General features: G+C 34.5%; 1 protein-coding gene across 1 annotated transcript; it reads left to right on the plus strand.

Moving 5' to 3' along the window:
- Window positions 1-7083: 7083 nt before the first annotated feature.
- On the plus strand, window positions 7084-9452 carry LOC122025055 (la-related protein 1B-like). The gene is made up of 6 exons (XM_042583809.1): window positions 7084-7446; window positions 7600-7990; window positions 8064-8220; window positions 8287-8377; window positions 8505-8576; window positions 8840-9452. Exons 1-6 carry the CDS (start codon window positions 7129-7131, stop codon window positions 8993-8995), a joined length of 1185 nt encoding a protein of 394 aa, XP_042439743.1. The 5' UTR covers window positions 7084-7128; the 3' UTR covers window positions 8996-9452.
- The last annotated feature ends 7905 nt before the right edge of the window (window positions 9453-17357 follow it).

A 17357-nucleotide genomic window follows, 5' to 3' on the forward strand; every position in this document is an offset into this window, starting at 1 on the left:
AGGACTTTCCCACTGCCTGGCTTCACTCACCAGGACTTTCCACACTGCCTAACATCCCAGTTAGGACTTTCCCACTGCCTGGCTTCACTCACCAGGACTTTCCACACTGCCTAACATCCCAGTTAGGACTTTCCCACTTGCCAAGCTCCCTGCTTGGACTTTTCCCGTGCCAAGCTCCCTGCTTGGACTTCTCCAGTGCCAAGTCTCCATACTTGGACTTTTCAGGTCAACCAGGTCAATCCTTGACCTAGGGTTGCACCAATAATCTCCCAACCATCTATTCTTGTCTCACATCAAGAATAGAACTCTCTCACGAGTGTCAAACATCAACATGCAACTCAACTAGGTCAACCTTGACCTAAGGTTGCACCGACAATCTTCCCAAGTCAAACATCAAAATACAACTCGAGTCAAGTCACCTCGAGTCGGGTCAACCAGGTCAACCTTGACCTAAGGTTGCACCAACAGTTCCATCATCTTTGCAACTTGGGTTTGTATCAATATCTCTAGGTCTTCTTGTGTCATCAACTTAGCGTTACTATAGTAAGTCGTCTGGCGCTTTCCATCTTCACGTTTCCGACTCAAGTAAAATTCTCATAGACAGCACCAAATATGATCTTGTCCGAAAGCTGAGAAGACGGCTAGTTGGGAATGTGGCTTCACGGTTGACTAAAGGAAGACTTCGATCGATCCTGCAAAACTGAGAGCATTAGTGCCAGGCTAGGGAGGGGGACCCCGGCGTTGACTCTCTAGCGCTCAAGTCAATGATCCGCGTGAATGAAGAAGAAAAATAATAAAGAACTATAGCAAGAGTGTGTTCAACAATGAAGCATCACATATCTTTGCTTGTAGATGGAGACCCCTCTTTATAATATCACTATAGCGTTTGTGCATACATCTCAAAGTAGATGTACATTTTCTAAGGCATCCTAAGAAAAGACAAGTCAAAAAGTATCTCTGACACTTTTCTTTAAATGGGCACGCAAATCCTTGATATGACAGACTAGAAGATTTTAAAGTACGATTTACATGTTGGACATGCTCTGTTGATAGCAACACAAACTTCCAAAAGAGTACGAGGAGATATGTAGGTGGGTCCGGCTATTGACCAACTAGAGCCCACTCGGCCGGGACATCCCAGTTCGGTCGCATCGATCAGAACTATTGGCTTGTCCTCTACTCGGCTTCCTTGCTGTCTTGTGGCTACCTTTTATCCGATAGGATAACCCGTTTGATCGGCAGGGACGGTGGATCAGGGGCTTACTGTTTGTCTCTTAACTCCAGTTGCAAGCTTTCGGAGGATGACCGTTCGGACCGGCATGCTAGCTCGGCCAACATCGCCTGCTCAGCCATTTTGTGCATTTGACCACTTTAACTTTGACCTCCACATTAGTCAGTCTTTCCCACTTTGACCCATTTCTAATGGATCCCTTTTCATCACCATATCATCAACGAAATATGTAATTCTTTCATTAAATAATGTCAGGGATCAATTTCATAGTGACGCTAATTGCCACTATGTTCAATTTCATAGTAATGATAATAATCGTCCCTTCGGGGCGGTGCGATGGTTAAGACATGGGGTGTTGTCACATGAGGTCTTGGGGTAGAAACTCGGTGTGACCGAGCATAACCTCTCCCATGTCTTGGCCATTTGCACTAATGGTTAGTAGCCACCCATGATTTATCTAAGGACGGATTGATGAGGATGTTGGGGATGAGTGAATCACCTTTTGTCACATAGTAATGATAATAATCACCACTATGTTCAATTAGAGACTGATTAGTGACAGATAATTGGGTCGCTAAAGTTTTTTTTTTGTGTGACATTGATTAAACTTAATTAGCCAATCGATACTAAATTTGAAATTTGTATTTATTTTATTCAAAAATTTATTTATTTATCGAATCTCGATTATTTAAATGTTTCATTCCATCTCGATTTTCAAATTAAAAAGTAATCAAATCGAATAATATGATTGTTATATTACAGCTAGCCAACTAATATTGCTAGACCAATATTTAAAAAAAAATATCTTTAAAATCCTATCAATTGATATAAACAATGTTTGATTTATCAAAAAAAATTATTTAATTATAATTTAATTTGTTCGTAAACCTTATTATAAAAAATTATGATTTTCCTATCTTTTACTAATGATGATAATTTTCATAATAAATATTAAAGTTTAACAAATTTTAAGAAATAACTAGGACGGATAGAATTTTTTTTTTCAGAGGGCATGTATACTTTATGAATTGATTTTATTATTATTATTATTATTATTATTATAAATTTATCATCCTCTAGATTATAAGATTTCAATCTTAACCTATAGTAAAAATTATCCTAATAATATTAACAATAAATCACTGTTGATAAATTTTATTTTATTTTTATCTCTATCACAATTATTATTCATAATTTTCCGTTTTAATTTTTTTTATAAAAGAAAAAGAAAATTGATTTTGATGTTTAATTTAATTTTTTTTATAAAAAAACTAGAAATCTATTGCTAAATAATATGAGCAGTGACCAATTTTATAGTAATTCTGTTGCTAAATGATAGCCAAATGAATAAGTAATAATATATATTTTTATAGTATATAATATATAATATATTAATTTATTTATTAAAAAAAAATAAAAAAATAAACTCGAATCCATAATTAAATATGGAACTCGGGTTCAACCTACATGCAATATCGAACTCAGGTTCAACTTACATGCTCAAGCTAATATAAATCTAGTCGAGCTGAGCTCGAACCTAGTTTGACTCAAATTTAATTCGACTCGTTTATAGTCCTAATTTTCTCTCTAAATTTAGAAACGGATATTTTATTCTATCTCTAGTATCGATAAAATATATAATTCCATCATTAAATGATATAAACGATCAATTTCACAACAATATCAACAATCAATTTCTATGTTCAATTAGTCATCGATTAACGACAGATAAACTGTCCCTAAAATGCTATTTGTTTTCCATAACAACGATTAAATTAAACTTAATTACCAATCGAGACTAAATTTGAAAATTAAATTTATTTTATTCAAAAAAATATTTATTTTCTGAATCTCGATTATTTAAATTTATTTATTCCATCTCATTTTTAAATTAAAAAATTAATCAAATTTGTTATATTCCAGGTAGTCAACTAATATTGTTAGACCGATATTTTTAAAAAAATCTTTAAAATCCTCACCTCGACTATCAATTGATATAAAAAATGTTTGATTTATAAAAAAAATAATTAATTTAATTTTAATTTAATTGGTTGTTCATTTTTAGTTATTAATGTACGCTATTATATATCATTTAGTCATGCAACCAATGGATTCACGGGATGATGTAAGCCAGAGAATAATTTAATTATAAAATTGTATTCCGTGTCTTTCTTAAATTATTTTTCAATAACGACAAGATATTTTAGTAACCGTTGTTGTATTTTTTTTAATATTTGAAATAAATAAGTTAAATAATTGAAATAAATATTAACCTTTTTTTTAATGATTATTTACTATATATTTTTAAAATATATATATATATATATATATATTTAAATATTATAAGATTTCAAGTATTATTAAAAATAGGGGTGAGCATTCGGTTAATTCGATTAATTTGATATTAATTTTGTATAAATTTTTTTATTATTATTTTAAACAAATTTAGTTAATTCGGTATTAACTGAAATAACTAATTCTGTTAATTCAGATTTAAGAAAATTTTAATTTGATTCAATTAGTCAATATTAAATTATTTTTCAATTAATTTATGAATCAAATTAACCGATTATTCATCTTAATTGAAAAAGATAATTAAACTTACTCAATTATTTTTAGAGTTTATCAACTTAGTAGCGATGCTTCTTCTATTATAATGAATTTATTAACTTCTAACTAACTATATATTCGGAATTATAAAATTTCAAATTTATATAGATATATAGTAAGACTTATCTTAATAATATTAATAAGAAACTACTGTTGATAAATTTTATTTTTTATATCTATCGTTATTATTATCCATAATTTTCCGTTTTAAATTTTTTTATAAAAGAAAAAGAAAATTGATTTTGCTGTTTCAATTTTTTTAATAAAAAAATTAGAAATTTTACAATTATATATATATATATTAACTTTTATCCCTTCTCCGTGCAAGTGCAACGATCACCATTTCTTTTCTTCAGCCGATCCGCTTTTCGAAAACCATCTCACCATGTCCCAGCAGTCCGATGCCGTCTCCGGCGCATGTCTGGACGTCGATCTCTCTTCTTCGGCGCCAGCTAAGCCTGGGAGGATCGCTCTCCCACATCCTTCCGATGTCGGCGCGCACGTTCTGGGTGATGGCATTGCGGCGAAGCTTTGATTTTGATGGCCGACGGAGTGAACGAGGTGAGTCAGGTTTTGGGAAATCAGACTCGGCCTTTGTCCTCCGAGTTCACTCTCGGGCCCTCTGTCAATTATTCCTACTCTTCCGGCTACTCTGTGAAAGTTTTATTCGATGGATCATAGATCTCCGGTGAGATTTCATCAGTCTTTTCCACTTTGACCCATTTTTAATGGATCTTTTTCATGGCCGTATCAGCAACGAAATATATAATTCTTTCATTAAATAATGTCAGTGATCAATTTCATAGTGACGCTTCATAGTAATAATAATAATCACCACTATGTTCAATTAAAGACTGATTAATGGCAGATAATTCGGTGCTAAAATTTTTTTTTGTGTGACAGTGATTAAACTTAATTAGCCAATCGAGACTAAATTTGAAATTTTTATTTATTTTATTCAAAAATTTATTTATTTATTGAATCTCGATTATTTAAATGTTTCATTCCATCTCGATTTTCAAATTAAAAAGTAATCAAATCGAATAATATGATTGTTATATTACACCAACTAATATTGCTAGACCAATATTTAAAAAAAAATCTTTAAAATCCTATCAATTATATAAACAATGTTTGATTTATCAAAAAAATTATTTAATTATAATTTAATTTGTTCGTAAACCTTATTACAAAAAATTATGATTTTCCTATCTTTTACTAATGATAATTTTTCATAATAAATAATAAAGTTTAACAAATTTTAAGAAATAACTAGGACGGATAGAAGTTTTTTTCATAGGACATGTTTATGAATTGATTTTATTATTATTATTATTATTGTTATAAATTTATCACCCTCTAGATTATAAGATTTCAATCTTAATATATAGTAAAAATTATCCTAATAATATTAATAAGAAATCACTGTTGATATATTTTTTTTAATATCTATCACAATTATTATCCATAATTTTCCGTTTTAATTTTCTTTTATAAAAGAAAAAGATAATTGATTTTGATGTTTAATTTTATTTTTTTATTAAAAAACCAGAAATTTATTGCTAAATAATATCAGTGACCAATTTTATAGTAATTATATTGCTAAATGATATCGACGAATAATGTCAACAGTAATAACTGGTCATTAATTGGTTGTTATTCATGTAAGGGTACCAATGAATCAAGATATTCATGAACATCTTCGCCAAATGAATAAGTAATAATATATATTTTTATTGTATATAATATATAATATATTAATTTATTTATTAAAAAAAAATAAACTCGAATCCATAATTAAATATCGAACTCGGGTTCAACCTACATGCAATATCGAACTCAAGTTCAACCTACATGCTCGAGCTAATATAAATCTAGTCGAGCTGAGCTCGAATCTAGTTTGACTCAAACTTAGTTCGATTCATTTATAGTCCTAATTTTCTTTCTAAATTTAGAAACGGATATTTTATTCTATCTCTAGTATCGATAAAATATATAGTTCCATCATTAAATGATATAAACGATCAATTTCACAACGATATCAACAATCGATCTCTATGTTCAATTAGCCATGATGGGATAAATCTATCCCTAAAATGCTATTTGTTTTCCAGTAACAACGATTAAATTAAACTTAATTACCAACCGAGACTAAATTTGAAAATTAAATTTATTTTATTCAAAAAATTATTTATTTTCTGAATCTCGATTATTTAAATTTATTTATTCCATCTCATTTTTAAATTAAAAAATTAATCAAATTTGTTATATTCCGGGTAGTCAATTAATATTGTTAGACCGATATTTTTTAAAAAATCTTTAAAATCCTTATTCCCGACTCGACTATCAATTGATATAAAAAATGTTTGATTTATAAAAAAATTAATTTATTTAATTTTAATTTAATTGGTTGTTCATTTTTAGTTATTAATGTACGCTATTATATATCATTTAGTCATGCAATTCATTATTTTTCACAAGATATTTTAGTAACCGATGTTGTATTTTTTTTTAATATTTGAAATAAATAAGTTAAATAATTGAAATAAATATTAACATTTTTTTAATAATTATTTACTATATATTTTTAAAATATATATATATATATATATATATATATTTAAATATTATAAATTTTCAAGTATTATTGAAAATAGGGATGAACATTCGGTTAATTCGATTAATTTGATATTAATTTTGTATAATTCTTTTTATTATTATTTTAAATAAATTTAGTTAATTCGGTGTTAACTGAAATAATTAATTCTGTTAATTCAGTTTAGTAAAATTTTAATTTGATTCGATTAATAAATACTAAATCGATTTTTAATTAATTTATTAATCGAATGTTAATCTTAATTGAAAAAGATAATTAAACTTACTCAATTATTTTTAGAGTTTATCAACTTAGTAGCGATGTTTATTCTATTATAATAAATTTATTATCTTCTAACTAACTATATATCGGGAATTATAAAATTTCAATTTTATATAGATATATATAGTAAGACTTATCTTAATAATATTAATAAGGAACTACTGTTGATAAATTTTATTTTTTATATCTATCGCTATTATTATCCATAATTTTCCGTTTTAAATTTTTTTTATAAAAGAAAAAGAAAATTGATTTTGCTGTTTCAATTTTTTTAATAAAAAAATTAGAAATTTTAGAATCATGTATATATATATATATATATATTAACTTTTATCCCTTCTCCGTGCAAGTGCAACGATCACCATCTTATTTTCTTCAGGCCGATCCGCTTTTCGAAAACCCTCTCACCATGTCCCAGCAGTCCGATGTCGTCTCCGGCGCATGTCTGGACGTCGATCTCTCTTCTCCGGCGCCAGCTGAGCCTGGGAGGATCGCTCTCCCACATCCCTCCGATGACGGCGCGCACGTTCTGGGTGATGGCATTGCCGCCGCTGGAGGGGGTGATAGCGAAGCTTTGATTTTGATGGCCGGCGGAGTGAACGAGGCGAGTCAGGTTTGGGGAAATCAGACTCGGCCTTCGTCCTCGGAGTTCACTCTCGGGCCCTCTGTCAATTATTCCTCCTCTTCCGACTACTCTGTGAAAGTTTTATTCGATGGATCATCTCCGGTGAGATTTCGTATTTTTCCCTATCTTGCTGATTGTAAATTTGGTATTTTCTGAGATTGAAAACCCGGCCTTTTATTCATAATCTAATGAACATAACCGAAATCGTCGACTCTTGTTTATAAACCTAAATAAACCCTATCTATCTCAATGTAGAATGCCGGCGGCAGTAGCGGCAGCACGTCAGCCAACGGTGGTCCTGCGGCGTCGGTACAACCTCCGGTTTTCCGCGGTGCGTTTCCATTGAACAGGCATGCCAATGAAGGAAATTATGGCACTCCTGTTCGCCATACCAACTTTAGGTTCCCGCCACAGTCACAAGTTGGTGGCAATTGGGGCAGATTCAACAGCGATAATGGACGCTACAGGAATCAGCGTCATCACGAGCGAGGAGTACATCTTTGGAATGGTCCTCCAGTTGTCGGTACAAATCCAGGCATACGGATGCCGATGCAACCGCTGCAGGGACATGGACAACCGTTTGTTTCGCCGTCTGCTTTCATGCTCGATCAAACCCAGCCTTTTGCGAGTCTCGTATGCTACGCTGGTAGTGTTTTCTCTTTGTCAAGTTAATTTGGTTTTATATATGGTTTTGATGATCGTTATTATCTTTCGTCTAGATGGCACTTCTCCATATTCATATTCTGGCATACCACCTGCAGCTCTCGAGACGTATTATGCTCCCTCACCTCCAGTTCTTGAGACATACTATGTCCGGCCATCTCCACATCCACCTCAACAATTGGTGTTGAAGCAACAAATAGAATACTACTTCAGGTACTCTCACAACTCCATAGATGCCTCATTGTCAAGGTCCGGCATTTAATGATCATGCTTTTGCAGTGTCGACAATCTGTGCAGGGATTCTTTCCTGCGGAGTAATATGGATGCTCAAGGGTGGGTGCCCATCTCATTGATTGCGACCTTCAGGCGGGTGAGTTGCTGTGAATTCTTATTTCTGTTTCCCTTTTTACCTTCCTTGCTATCTGGTGTGTTGTTTAATAGATTCTGATATCATTTTATTTGGTATAACACTGATGATCCTGACTTAACATGTGCAGGTTAAGAGGGTGACTAGTAACACAAACTATATATTGAGTGCTTTAAGAAGTTCAATAGTGATTGAAATACAGGTACAATAATTCACTTTGTTGTTTATTCTATATACTCCAAGACTCCTGAGTTTACTTTCTATTGATTGTATCATTATGGGTCACTTTGTGTTTTTATTGTATCTTGATCCATCATTATTCTCATCATTTTACATTTTACTCAACTATTGCACCATTCATCTATCTGCAAAGTGAAGGTCACAAGAAGCCTTATCTTCTATGTTTCTTGAATTCCTCTAGGTGATTGCCTAATCCATCCCTACTCTTGCTTCAAACATTTACAGGGGGAGAACATAAGAAGGCACAATGACTGGAAAAGATGGATATTGCCATCGGCAAATGGTCGAGATGGACAACCTTCGGGTTCCACCGCGTCTGCATCAAATTATGATTCGGTCGTAGGGGATTCTTCCAGGCAAATTGTGACAGCCTCAAATTGAGGTACTTCAAATGGGATTGGCTGCTGGGATGTTGAACAACCAGCAGGATCACAATCCAGCTCAAGACGGAATTTGCTGGTCAGTGAGTCAGATCATCATAGTCTGAGTTTGATCATCCAGCAAGTCAGTCAGTGCGGTCTGACTTTGATTCCCCGAGAACTACCACAACCCATTCAACAATAAGAAACGGATGGATTCGTTGTTTTAGACCCAAGTCGACTTGACTGCCAAGACGACGCCAAAGAGAAGCAGTCATCTCTTTTCATGAAAGGAACGAAATAAAAAAATAAAACTGAGATTAATTTAAACTGGGTGTGTGGCCTTAGAGCAGCTATTGGTAATATGCTACTTGGTTTGTACAGTTTAGTTTGACTTTGATGCTTGCTTATTGTCGATACTGTAATTCATGGGTGCTTTTATCCTTAGATTTTTTTGTTTGGATAGTACTGTTTTTGAAGATGGAGATCATATTTTGAGAACCAGATTTGGAGATGTGAAAACTTCTTGACAGGAAATCAAAGTTGACAGACTGACGAAACAATCTCTGCTAACTATACATTCAGTATGATTTTCTTTGAATGCCTTGTTCTAAGCACTTACGGTTAGATTTACAATAGATTATACATGAACTAAAGGATGCGTCTTAACATGATCTAGTTATTATCAATATGTAAAGCTTATTATCAATATGTAAAGCACAATAGAAAACTAAAGCAATAGCTTAAGAATGGCTGACTTGAATTCATTTCAATAAACTATTACTTTTTATTTGTCGCCGGCATTCTTGCTAGTACAGAATAATTTTCTGTATAAGTGGACGGCGACAATCCTTAGTTTTTTCTCAATAGGGAAGAAAGGAGGTTGAAGAAGCTTTTGAATGTACCTTAATTCATAAGCATCTTTTTTTTATATACCAAGCTCATCCTATGTGGACTATCCACCTTAAAGTTCATCTATCATTAACAACCCATCAATTTTAATGAACCGGATTATTGGATTTATATATTAAATTTATATCCATTTAATCTAAATACTCTTTATATGCATTGAAGCATTGGATAACTTAATTGTGTTTAGTTACTTTTATAGAAATTAGTTGTGTGTGTGTGTTAATCAAGTGTAAGCCCACCTTATGGAGATTAAGTCTATCCATGTGGACTCAATTGAATTTAGTCCACCCATGTAGACTTAATCTTACATTCTCTCACTTGGCTATACTTGATTCCTTATACACCACACAACTCATTAGTTCAGCTCAATATGCTAAATTTTATGGGTTAAATATCTCTTTAAACAATCTCGTCCATTAAATAATTAGTACCGGACTAAAGAAGTCATATTTACTATAACTATATCAAGACCCAATAGTAATTACAATACTAATATCATTAACGACATAGATTAAATGTGGATGTATAGTACAAGAATGACATGAAATGTGTTATGCAAGTGTCTATTCTCAATAAGTCCTTTTGTGACCCAAACCGGATCCAAATCATATTTACCAAAATCGTATGCTAAACTGTAGTGGTAAATCATGATTTAACTTTATGACTCCAAATGGAGTCTGCATCATATCTACAACAATCAAGTATAAAACTGCAATAGTCAATATGATATCCATATGTCAAAGAAAGTCAAAATCATATACACATATAGAAAAACTACAGTATATATAATGAGCCAAAATATGTGTTCATGAATATAGAACATCACACAAAATACAGATTCTTACATAATGGGTACTTCATCAAAAGGAAGAAACCTCATATTTAGCACATGCTGATGAAACACCTTGGGTTGTAAACCCTTGGTAAGTGGATCCGCTAACATGGAATCTGTCCTTATATACTTTATCATTATTTGGCCATTCTGAACTCTTTCTTTAACCGCCAAAAACTCTATGTCGTTGTGTTTGGACTTCAACGAACTGCGGTTGTTCTTATAATACAATTCTGTAGCTTGGTTATTACAATTGATCCTCAATGGTCTGTTAATGCCCTCCAATGATCTGTAACCCTATGATAAGGTTTCACATCCACATCCCATACATAGTTGGAAGCTTCATAGCTAGCTATAAACTCTGTCTTCATAGTGGAAGTGACTATTAGCATTTGTTTGACGCTTTTCCATGATATAACCTCTTCTGCCAACATGAAGACATAACTTGAGGTGGACCTCCTGCTATTCAAGCATCTAGCAAAATTGGAGTCTAAGTATCCAATAATCTCCAGATGACCTAATCTCCGATATATGAGCATGCAATCTTTCGTTCTTTGCAAATACCACATAACACTCTTTATGGCTTTCTAATGCTCTGGTCCAGGGTTGTTCAAATATTTGTCCAACATCCCCATAATGTACCAAGATCCGGACGCATACATACGTGAGTATACATCAAACTCCCTACTGCTGATGTATAGGAGAATTGCTGCATTTCTTTGATCTCAAGTTCATGACGTGGACATTGTTGCAAGCTAAGCCTATCACCATTTGTCGCCAGCATGTCGTTGGGAGCACAATTCTACATGTCATATCGAATGAACACCTTTTATATATAGGTTTTTTGTAATAGTCTAAATGTGTACCTTAAATAATCACGAACAATTTGTATGTCAAGATAAAAGATACTTTACCAAGATCCTTTATTTCAAATTCACCGGATATAAATGACTTGGTTTCTAGTAGCAGACTCTTATCATTACTTGCCAACAATATATCGTCCACATATAGAACAAGTATAATAAACTTGTTCCCACTGAACTTGATATACAAACATTGATCAACTAGATTCTCCTTGAAACCATATGAAGAAACTACTTGATCAAACTTCTAGTACCATTGATGAGATGTCCACTTTAAACCATAAATGGACTTCCTTAGTTTACATATTAGGTGTTTTAAATCATCCAACTCAAAGTTCTTCGGTTGCACCATGTATATAGTTTCTTCAGTATTTTCATTGAGAAACGCAGTCTTAACATCCATTTGATATAACTCTAGGTTATAATGAACTACAAGTTTCATGATTACCTTCAGGAAGTCTTTTGTCAAAATTGGCAAAAATGTCTCCGTGTAATCAATATCCTCCTTTTGAGTAAATCCCTTGGCAACTAGGCTTACCTTATACTTTTCAACATTATCATGTTAATCCTATTTGGTTTTAAATATCCATTTACAACCAACGGATTTCCCACCTTTAGACAATTCTACAAGTTTTCAAACGTCATTGTCCGTCATAGACTTCATCTCTTCCTTCATGGCATTGATTCATTTATCCAAATGAGGGCACTGTTTGACTTCTTGGAATGATGTGGGATCATCTTCCAACCCAATATCAAATTCATGCTCTTGGAGATATACATAATCACGAGACATCATGGATCTCTAATTTCTAATAGATCTTCTTAATGACACTTGATGGATCTTGAGGTGATTGAGAGTCATTCTCAACTATAAGAGGAAATGCCTCTATTTGAGATGATGTACCTTCCAAATGAATTGGAGGTGACATTAGAATATCATGGCAAACTACCTCTTCGGGTTAAGCAGTTTCAAGTATATGTGGAATAGTAACCATTTCATTATCAGTTGCATTAGTAGTTACTATATTAAGATCACTAATGTTATTTTCAAATGATATTTCCCTAGCTTTATCATTCCCACCATCCTCAAAGAATTTGACATTATCCGTCTCGAAAAAGCATCTACTTAAGGGGTTATAAAACTTGAAATCTCTAGAGTTTTCAGAGCATTCTACAAAATGGCAATTAACAGTGCTTGAGTCTAATTTTCTTTTGTTAGGCACATAGGGCCTAGCTTCAACTGGACAACCCAAGATATGTAAATTCCTTAGACTAGACAATCTACTTGTCCACAACTTGTATGAGATTTTCATTACTGCCTTACTAAGAACTTTGTTGAGTAGATAAACTATAGTCTTGAGTGCTTCACCCCACAAAAACTCTGATAAAAAAGAATATGCAATCATACTTCTCACCATATCCTTAAGGGTCTGATTTCATCGCTCTACTATATCATTTTGTTGAGATGTCCCAGGCATTATGTATTGCACCATGATACCACACTCAGCAAGGTAATTTGCAAAAGACCCAGAACGTTGTTCATCTGATTCGTCAGATCTACCATGGTATTCTCCACCACGATCTGATCTTACGGTCTTAATCTTCTTACCAAGTTGATTTTCAACTTCGGTTTTGAAGGTTTTGAACATGTCTAGGGATTGCGACTTCTCATGAATAAGATACAAGTATCTATATCGTGAATAATCATCTATAAAACTTATAAAATATGTTTGACCATTCCAAAAAGCTTTAGGGAATGGTCCACATATATTTGTATGTATAAGTTTTAAGACTCCATTACTCCGCCTTAAACCCTTATTACTTTTGTTAGTTGTTTTTCCCTTGATACACTCAATGTAGATTCCAAAATCTGACATATCAAGATAATTGAGAATTCCTAATACATTAACCTTTCTAGGCATTGTTTAGATATATGCCCTAAACGCCTATGTCGCAATATGGATGAATTCTCATTTGTCACACCATATTTCACACCTATACTATACATCACAAAATTATTTGTATGAATTTCAGTGTCTAATCTCTATAGTTTGTCAATCAAAGGACTAGTACCACACAAGATATAATTTAAAAAAATACTAAACTTTTCATTTCTAAATGAACAACTGTATCCGAATTTGTCTAAACATGAAATAGAAATTAAGTCCATTTAAAAGACGACACTATAAATATATTTTTCAAACTCAAAAGTACATTATTCCCCAAACAAATTCTAAAAATACATATTGCCTCTACTTTTGTCTTCTTACCCATTCTTATATAGATAAATCTTTCAACATCAATTTGTTGGTGCAACCTTAGGTCAAGGTTGACCTGGTTGACCTGACTCGAGTTGTATTTTGATGTTTGACGAGAATAGAAAAGTTCTATTCTGATGTTTGACGAGAATAGAAAAGTTCTATTATGATGTTTGACGAGAATAGAGAAGTTGAAGTTGTATCTTAATGTTTGACAAGGATACAAACTTGGGAGATTGTGGGTGCAATCTTTCGTCAAGGTTGACCTGGTTGACCCCAGGTGAGTCGACCTGATTCGGGAAATCCTGGTAAGTGAAGCCAGATGAAAGTCCTGGTGAGTGAAGCCAGGCAGTTGGAAAGTCCTGGTGAGTGAAGCCAGGCAAGGAAAATTCAGATAGGTCAAGGTTGACCAGACATCTGGTGAAAAGTCCAAGTATGGAGACTTGACACGAGAAAAGTCCAAGTATGGAGACTTGGCACGGAAAAGTTCAAGCAGGGAGCTTGGCACGGGAAAAGTCCAAGTATGGAAACTTGGCATGGGAAGTCGGAGAGGGCTTGGTAGCTCGTTCTCCGGACTAGGTCAGAGAGGGCTCGGGAGCTCGTTCTCTGGACCGGATGTGGAAGTCGGAGAGGGCTCGGTAGCTCGTTCTCCGGACTAGGTCAGAGAGGGCTCGGGAGCTCGTTCTCTGGACCGGATGTGGAAGTCGGAGAGGGCTCGGTAGCTCGTTCTCCGGACTAGGTCAGAGAGGGCTCGGGAGCTCGTTCTCTGGACCGGATGGAGTCGGAGAGGGCTCGGTAGCTCGTTCTCTGGACCGGATGGAGTCGGAGAGGGCTCGGTAGCTCGTTCTCCGGACTAGGTCAGAGAGGGCTCGGTAGCTAGTTCTCTGGACCGGACGAAGTCGGAGAGGGCTCGGTAGCTCGTTCTCCGGACTAGGTAGGGTTTAGGGCTGGGAGCTCTAAACCTGGATCGGTCTGGTGACCGATCCAGTGATACGCTGGTTGACTGATCGGTCTGGTGACCGATCAGTAACCAAACAGTGTGTTTCTGTGAATTAACTGATCGGTCTGGTGACCGATCAGAAGCGAAGAAGATCATGAGAAGAAAGAGGGGGGATCGGTCTGTGGACCGATCCACCTGAGTCCTGATCGGTCCACAGACCGATCAGAGACGAGGCCAACTCTCTGTGAGAGTTGGCTGATCTGTCTGGGGACCGATCAGCCTAAGGCCTGATCGGTCCCAAGACTGATCAGAGCACTCCTGGACCGATCAGGAGTGTGCCTGATCGGTCCAGGCCTAGCCGTTGCGACACAACGGCTATCTCTGCTTCGTCTGTTTTCGTCTGTTCTTCTTCGCAGGTTGCAGGGAGATACCAGATGATATAAGGCCTCTACAGTAACAGTTCTTGCTAATCCTAGTCACTGCTATTTGAGCTTTGCTGAGCTCTCGGTTTGCAAAAGCTTCGCGTGAGCTTCGTGCTGATTTTCTAGCGGCTGGAGCCGTGAAGCTGCTGCTTCATCAACGGACTCCGACGAGAAGGCAAGCAAGTGTGTTTACAATTTCTATTATTCTTGTTTGCTTCCTCTATTGTTGTACTCCTCTGTTTTGCTGTTGCAAAGACTTTGTGGTGAGGTTTCTCCACCCAGAAGGAGTTCATATTAGCCGATTATCCGGGGTTTCATCCACCGACGGATTGATAGGCTTCGTCCACCTTACGGACACGCCGAGGAGTATGAGTATCATCTCCGAACCTCGTTACATCGCTGCGTCTAAGGTTTGATCTTCTCGTTCTCGTTTCTATTATTTTATTTCCGCTGCGCTAACCTAATTCGTAGGAAGAAACGAAAAATTGGGGTCGGCTATTCACACCCCCCTCTCTAGCCGCATCCAAAGGTCCTACCACAATTGACATTCGGCTCATGAGATAATTCTGCATAGTTACACTTATGTGAGTAGTTGCAGCAGTATCTATCTACCAAGTGTTATTAGATACAATAATTAGGTTGACTTCTAAACTAATAAAGTTGAGAAGTATATTTATCTTAACACATTAGTTGACATATCTAGGGTAATCCTTCTTCAGATGACCTTTTTTTTTACAAAAGAAATAAGTCAGGCTCGGATATTATTGTTTTTGTACTTATACCCTGAACTCCAGTGCAAGTTGTTTACCCTTACTCTCACCATTACCCTTCTTCTTTTTCTTGTGCATATACTAAGATGAGGATACATAGTGAGCACTTTGAGATGTGTCACCTCTCAATCTCTCTTTTTCCTGTACACACTGAGCTATGAGCTTATTTAGTGTCCATTTTTTTTTTGAGTATTATAGCTAATCTTAAAAGGAGTGAATTGTATAGGCAGAGAGATTAAGATAAGGTTTATAAGGATACTTTCAGACATATCTAACTTTAGTATCTTAAGTCTTATAACCAAGTTGGACATCTCCATGATGTACTCTCTAACATTACGGTTTCTTGTGTACCGTATGGACACTAACTTTATGATCTTTACATTTGAGGTGAATCGATCCGCTAATCACTTAAGGAAGGTTTTAGCATCTTCCTTCTCGGTTATCTAACTCCTGAGTGATTCCGGAATTGACATTCTCATGCTTATCAGACTTATGAGATTAGATCGCTCCCACTTGTCAAAGTTCACCTTTTGATCTGCAGTGGAATCATCAGTTAAAGGTGCAGGGCGATAATGCCTAAATGCAAAGTCTAGATCCATGCAGTCTAATAAAACTGTAATATGCTCTCTCCATTGTCCAAAGTTTGTGTCAGTAAGCATGGGGATATTGTTTAAATTATCATACATTGAGAGTACTACATAAAGAAAAACAAAGAACATAGTTCAATTTAATAAATAAGACATATATCTTTATAGTTGTGCAATAACAAAATGCAATAAACAAAACATGCAACCATATGGACATTAATAGAGATTTCTAGTGCAACATTACATCAAGTATTTGGACTAACTTATAACTTGTTATTGGTACTTTCATCTGCCACATAACTCGTTGTTATTGGACAACGAGGTCGACAAGGTAAGTCAGATACGATCTCTTCCATCTGATAAGTTGTTTAAATATATTAAATTATTAACTAAAAACTATTGCAAAATTGAAAAAGAAAATAAAGAATTAAAAATAATTTTAGCCAAATCTTATATGTTAGAAGATTTTGAAAAATTAAAAATTGAAAATGATAAATTGAGGATACAAGTAGAAAACTTAAAACCATACATGCTTAATTGTTCAAGCTTAAAATTTTAAAAGACTAAGATGGTATCTTAGATTTCACAGGGGTCAAATTAAAAAAATTCCAAAAAGTTATATACCCTGTAAATTTCTAATAACCCAGTAGTAAGGAACCTATATTGGGTTCCTAAAGAATATTTGAATTGAAATTATGTTAGGCTTTTAGAAAATAAATTAAATGTTTAAATTCTTTAAGAGATTTTATCTAGAAGTGGTTGATGATCCAATAACTAAGAAGGCATAATGCCTCACCACA

Source organism: Zingiber officinale, chromosome 9B (assembly GCF_018446385.1).
Source record: "Zingiber officinale cultivar Zhangliang chromosome 9B, Zo_v1.1, whole genome shotgun sequence".
NCBI lineage: Eukaryota > Viridiplantae > Streptophyta > Magnoliopsida > Zingiberales > Zingiberaceae > Zingiber > Zingiber officinale.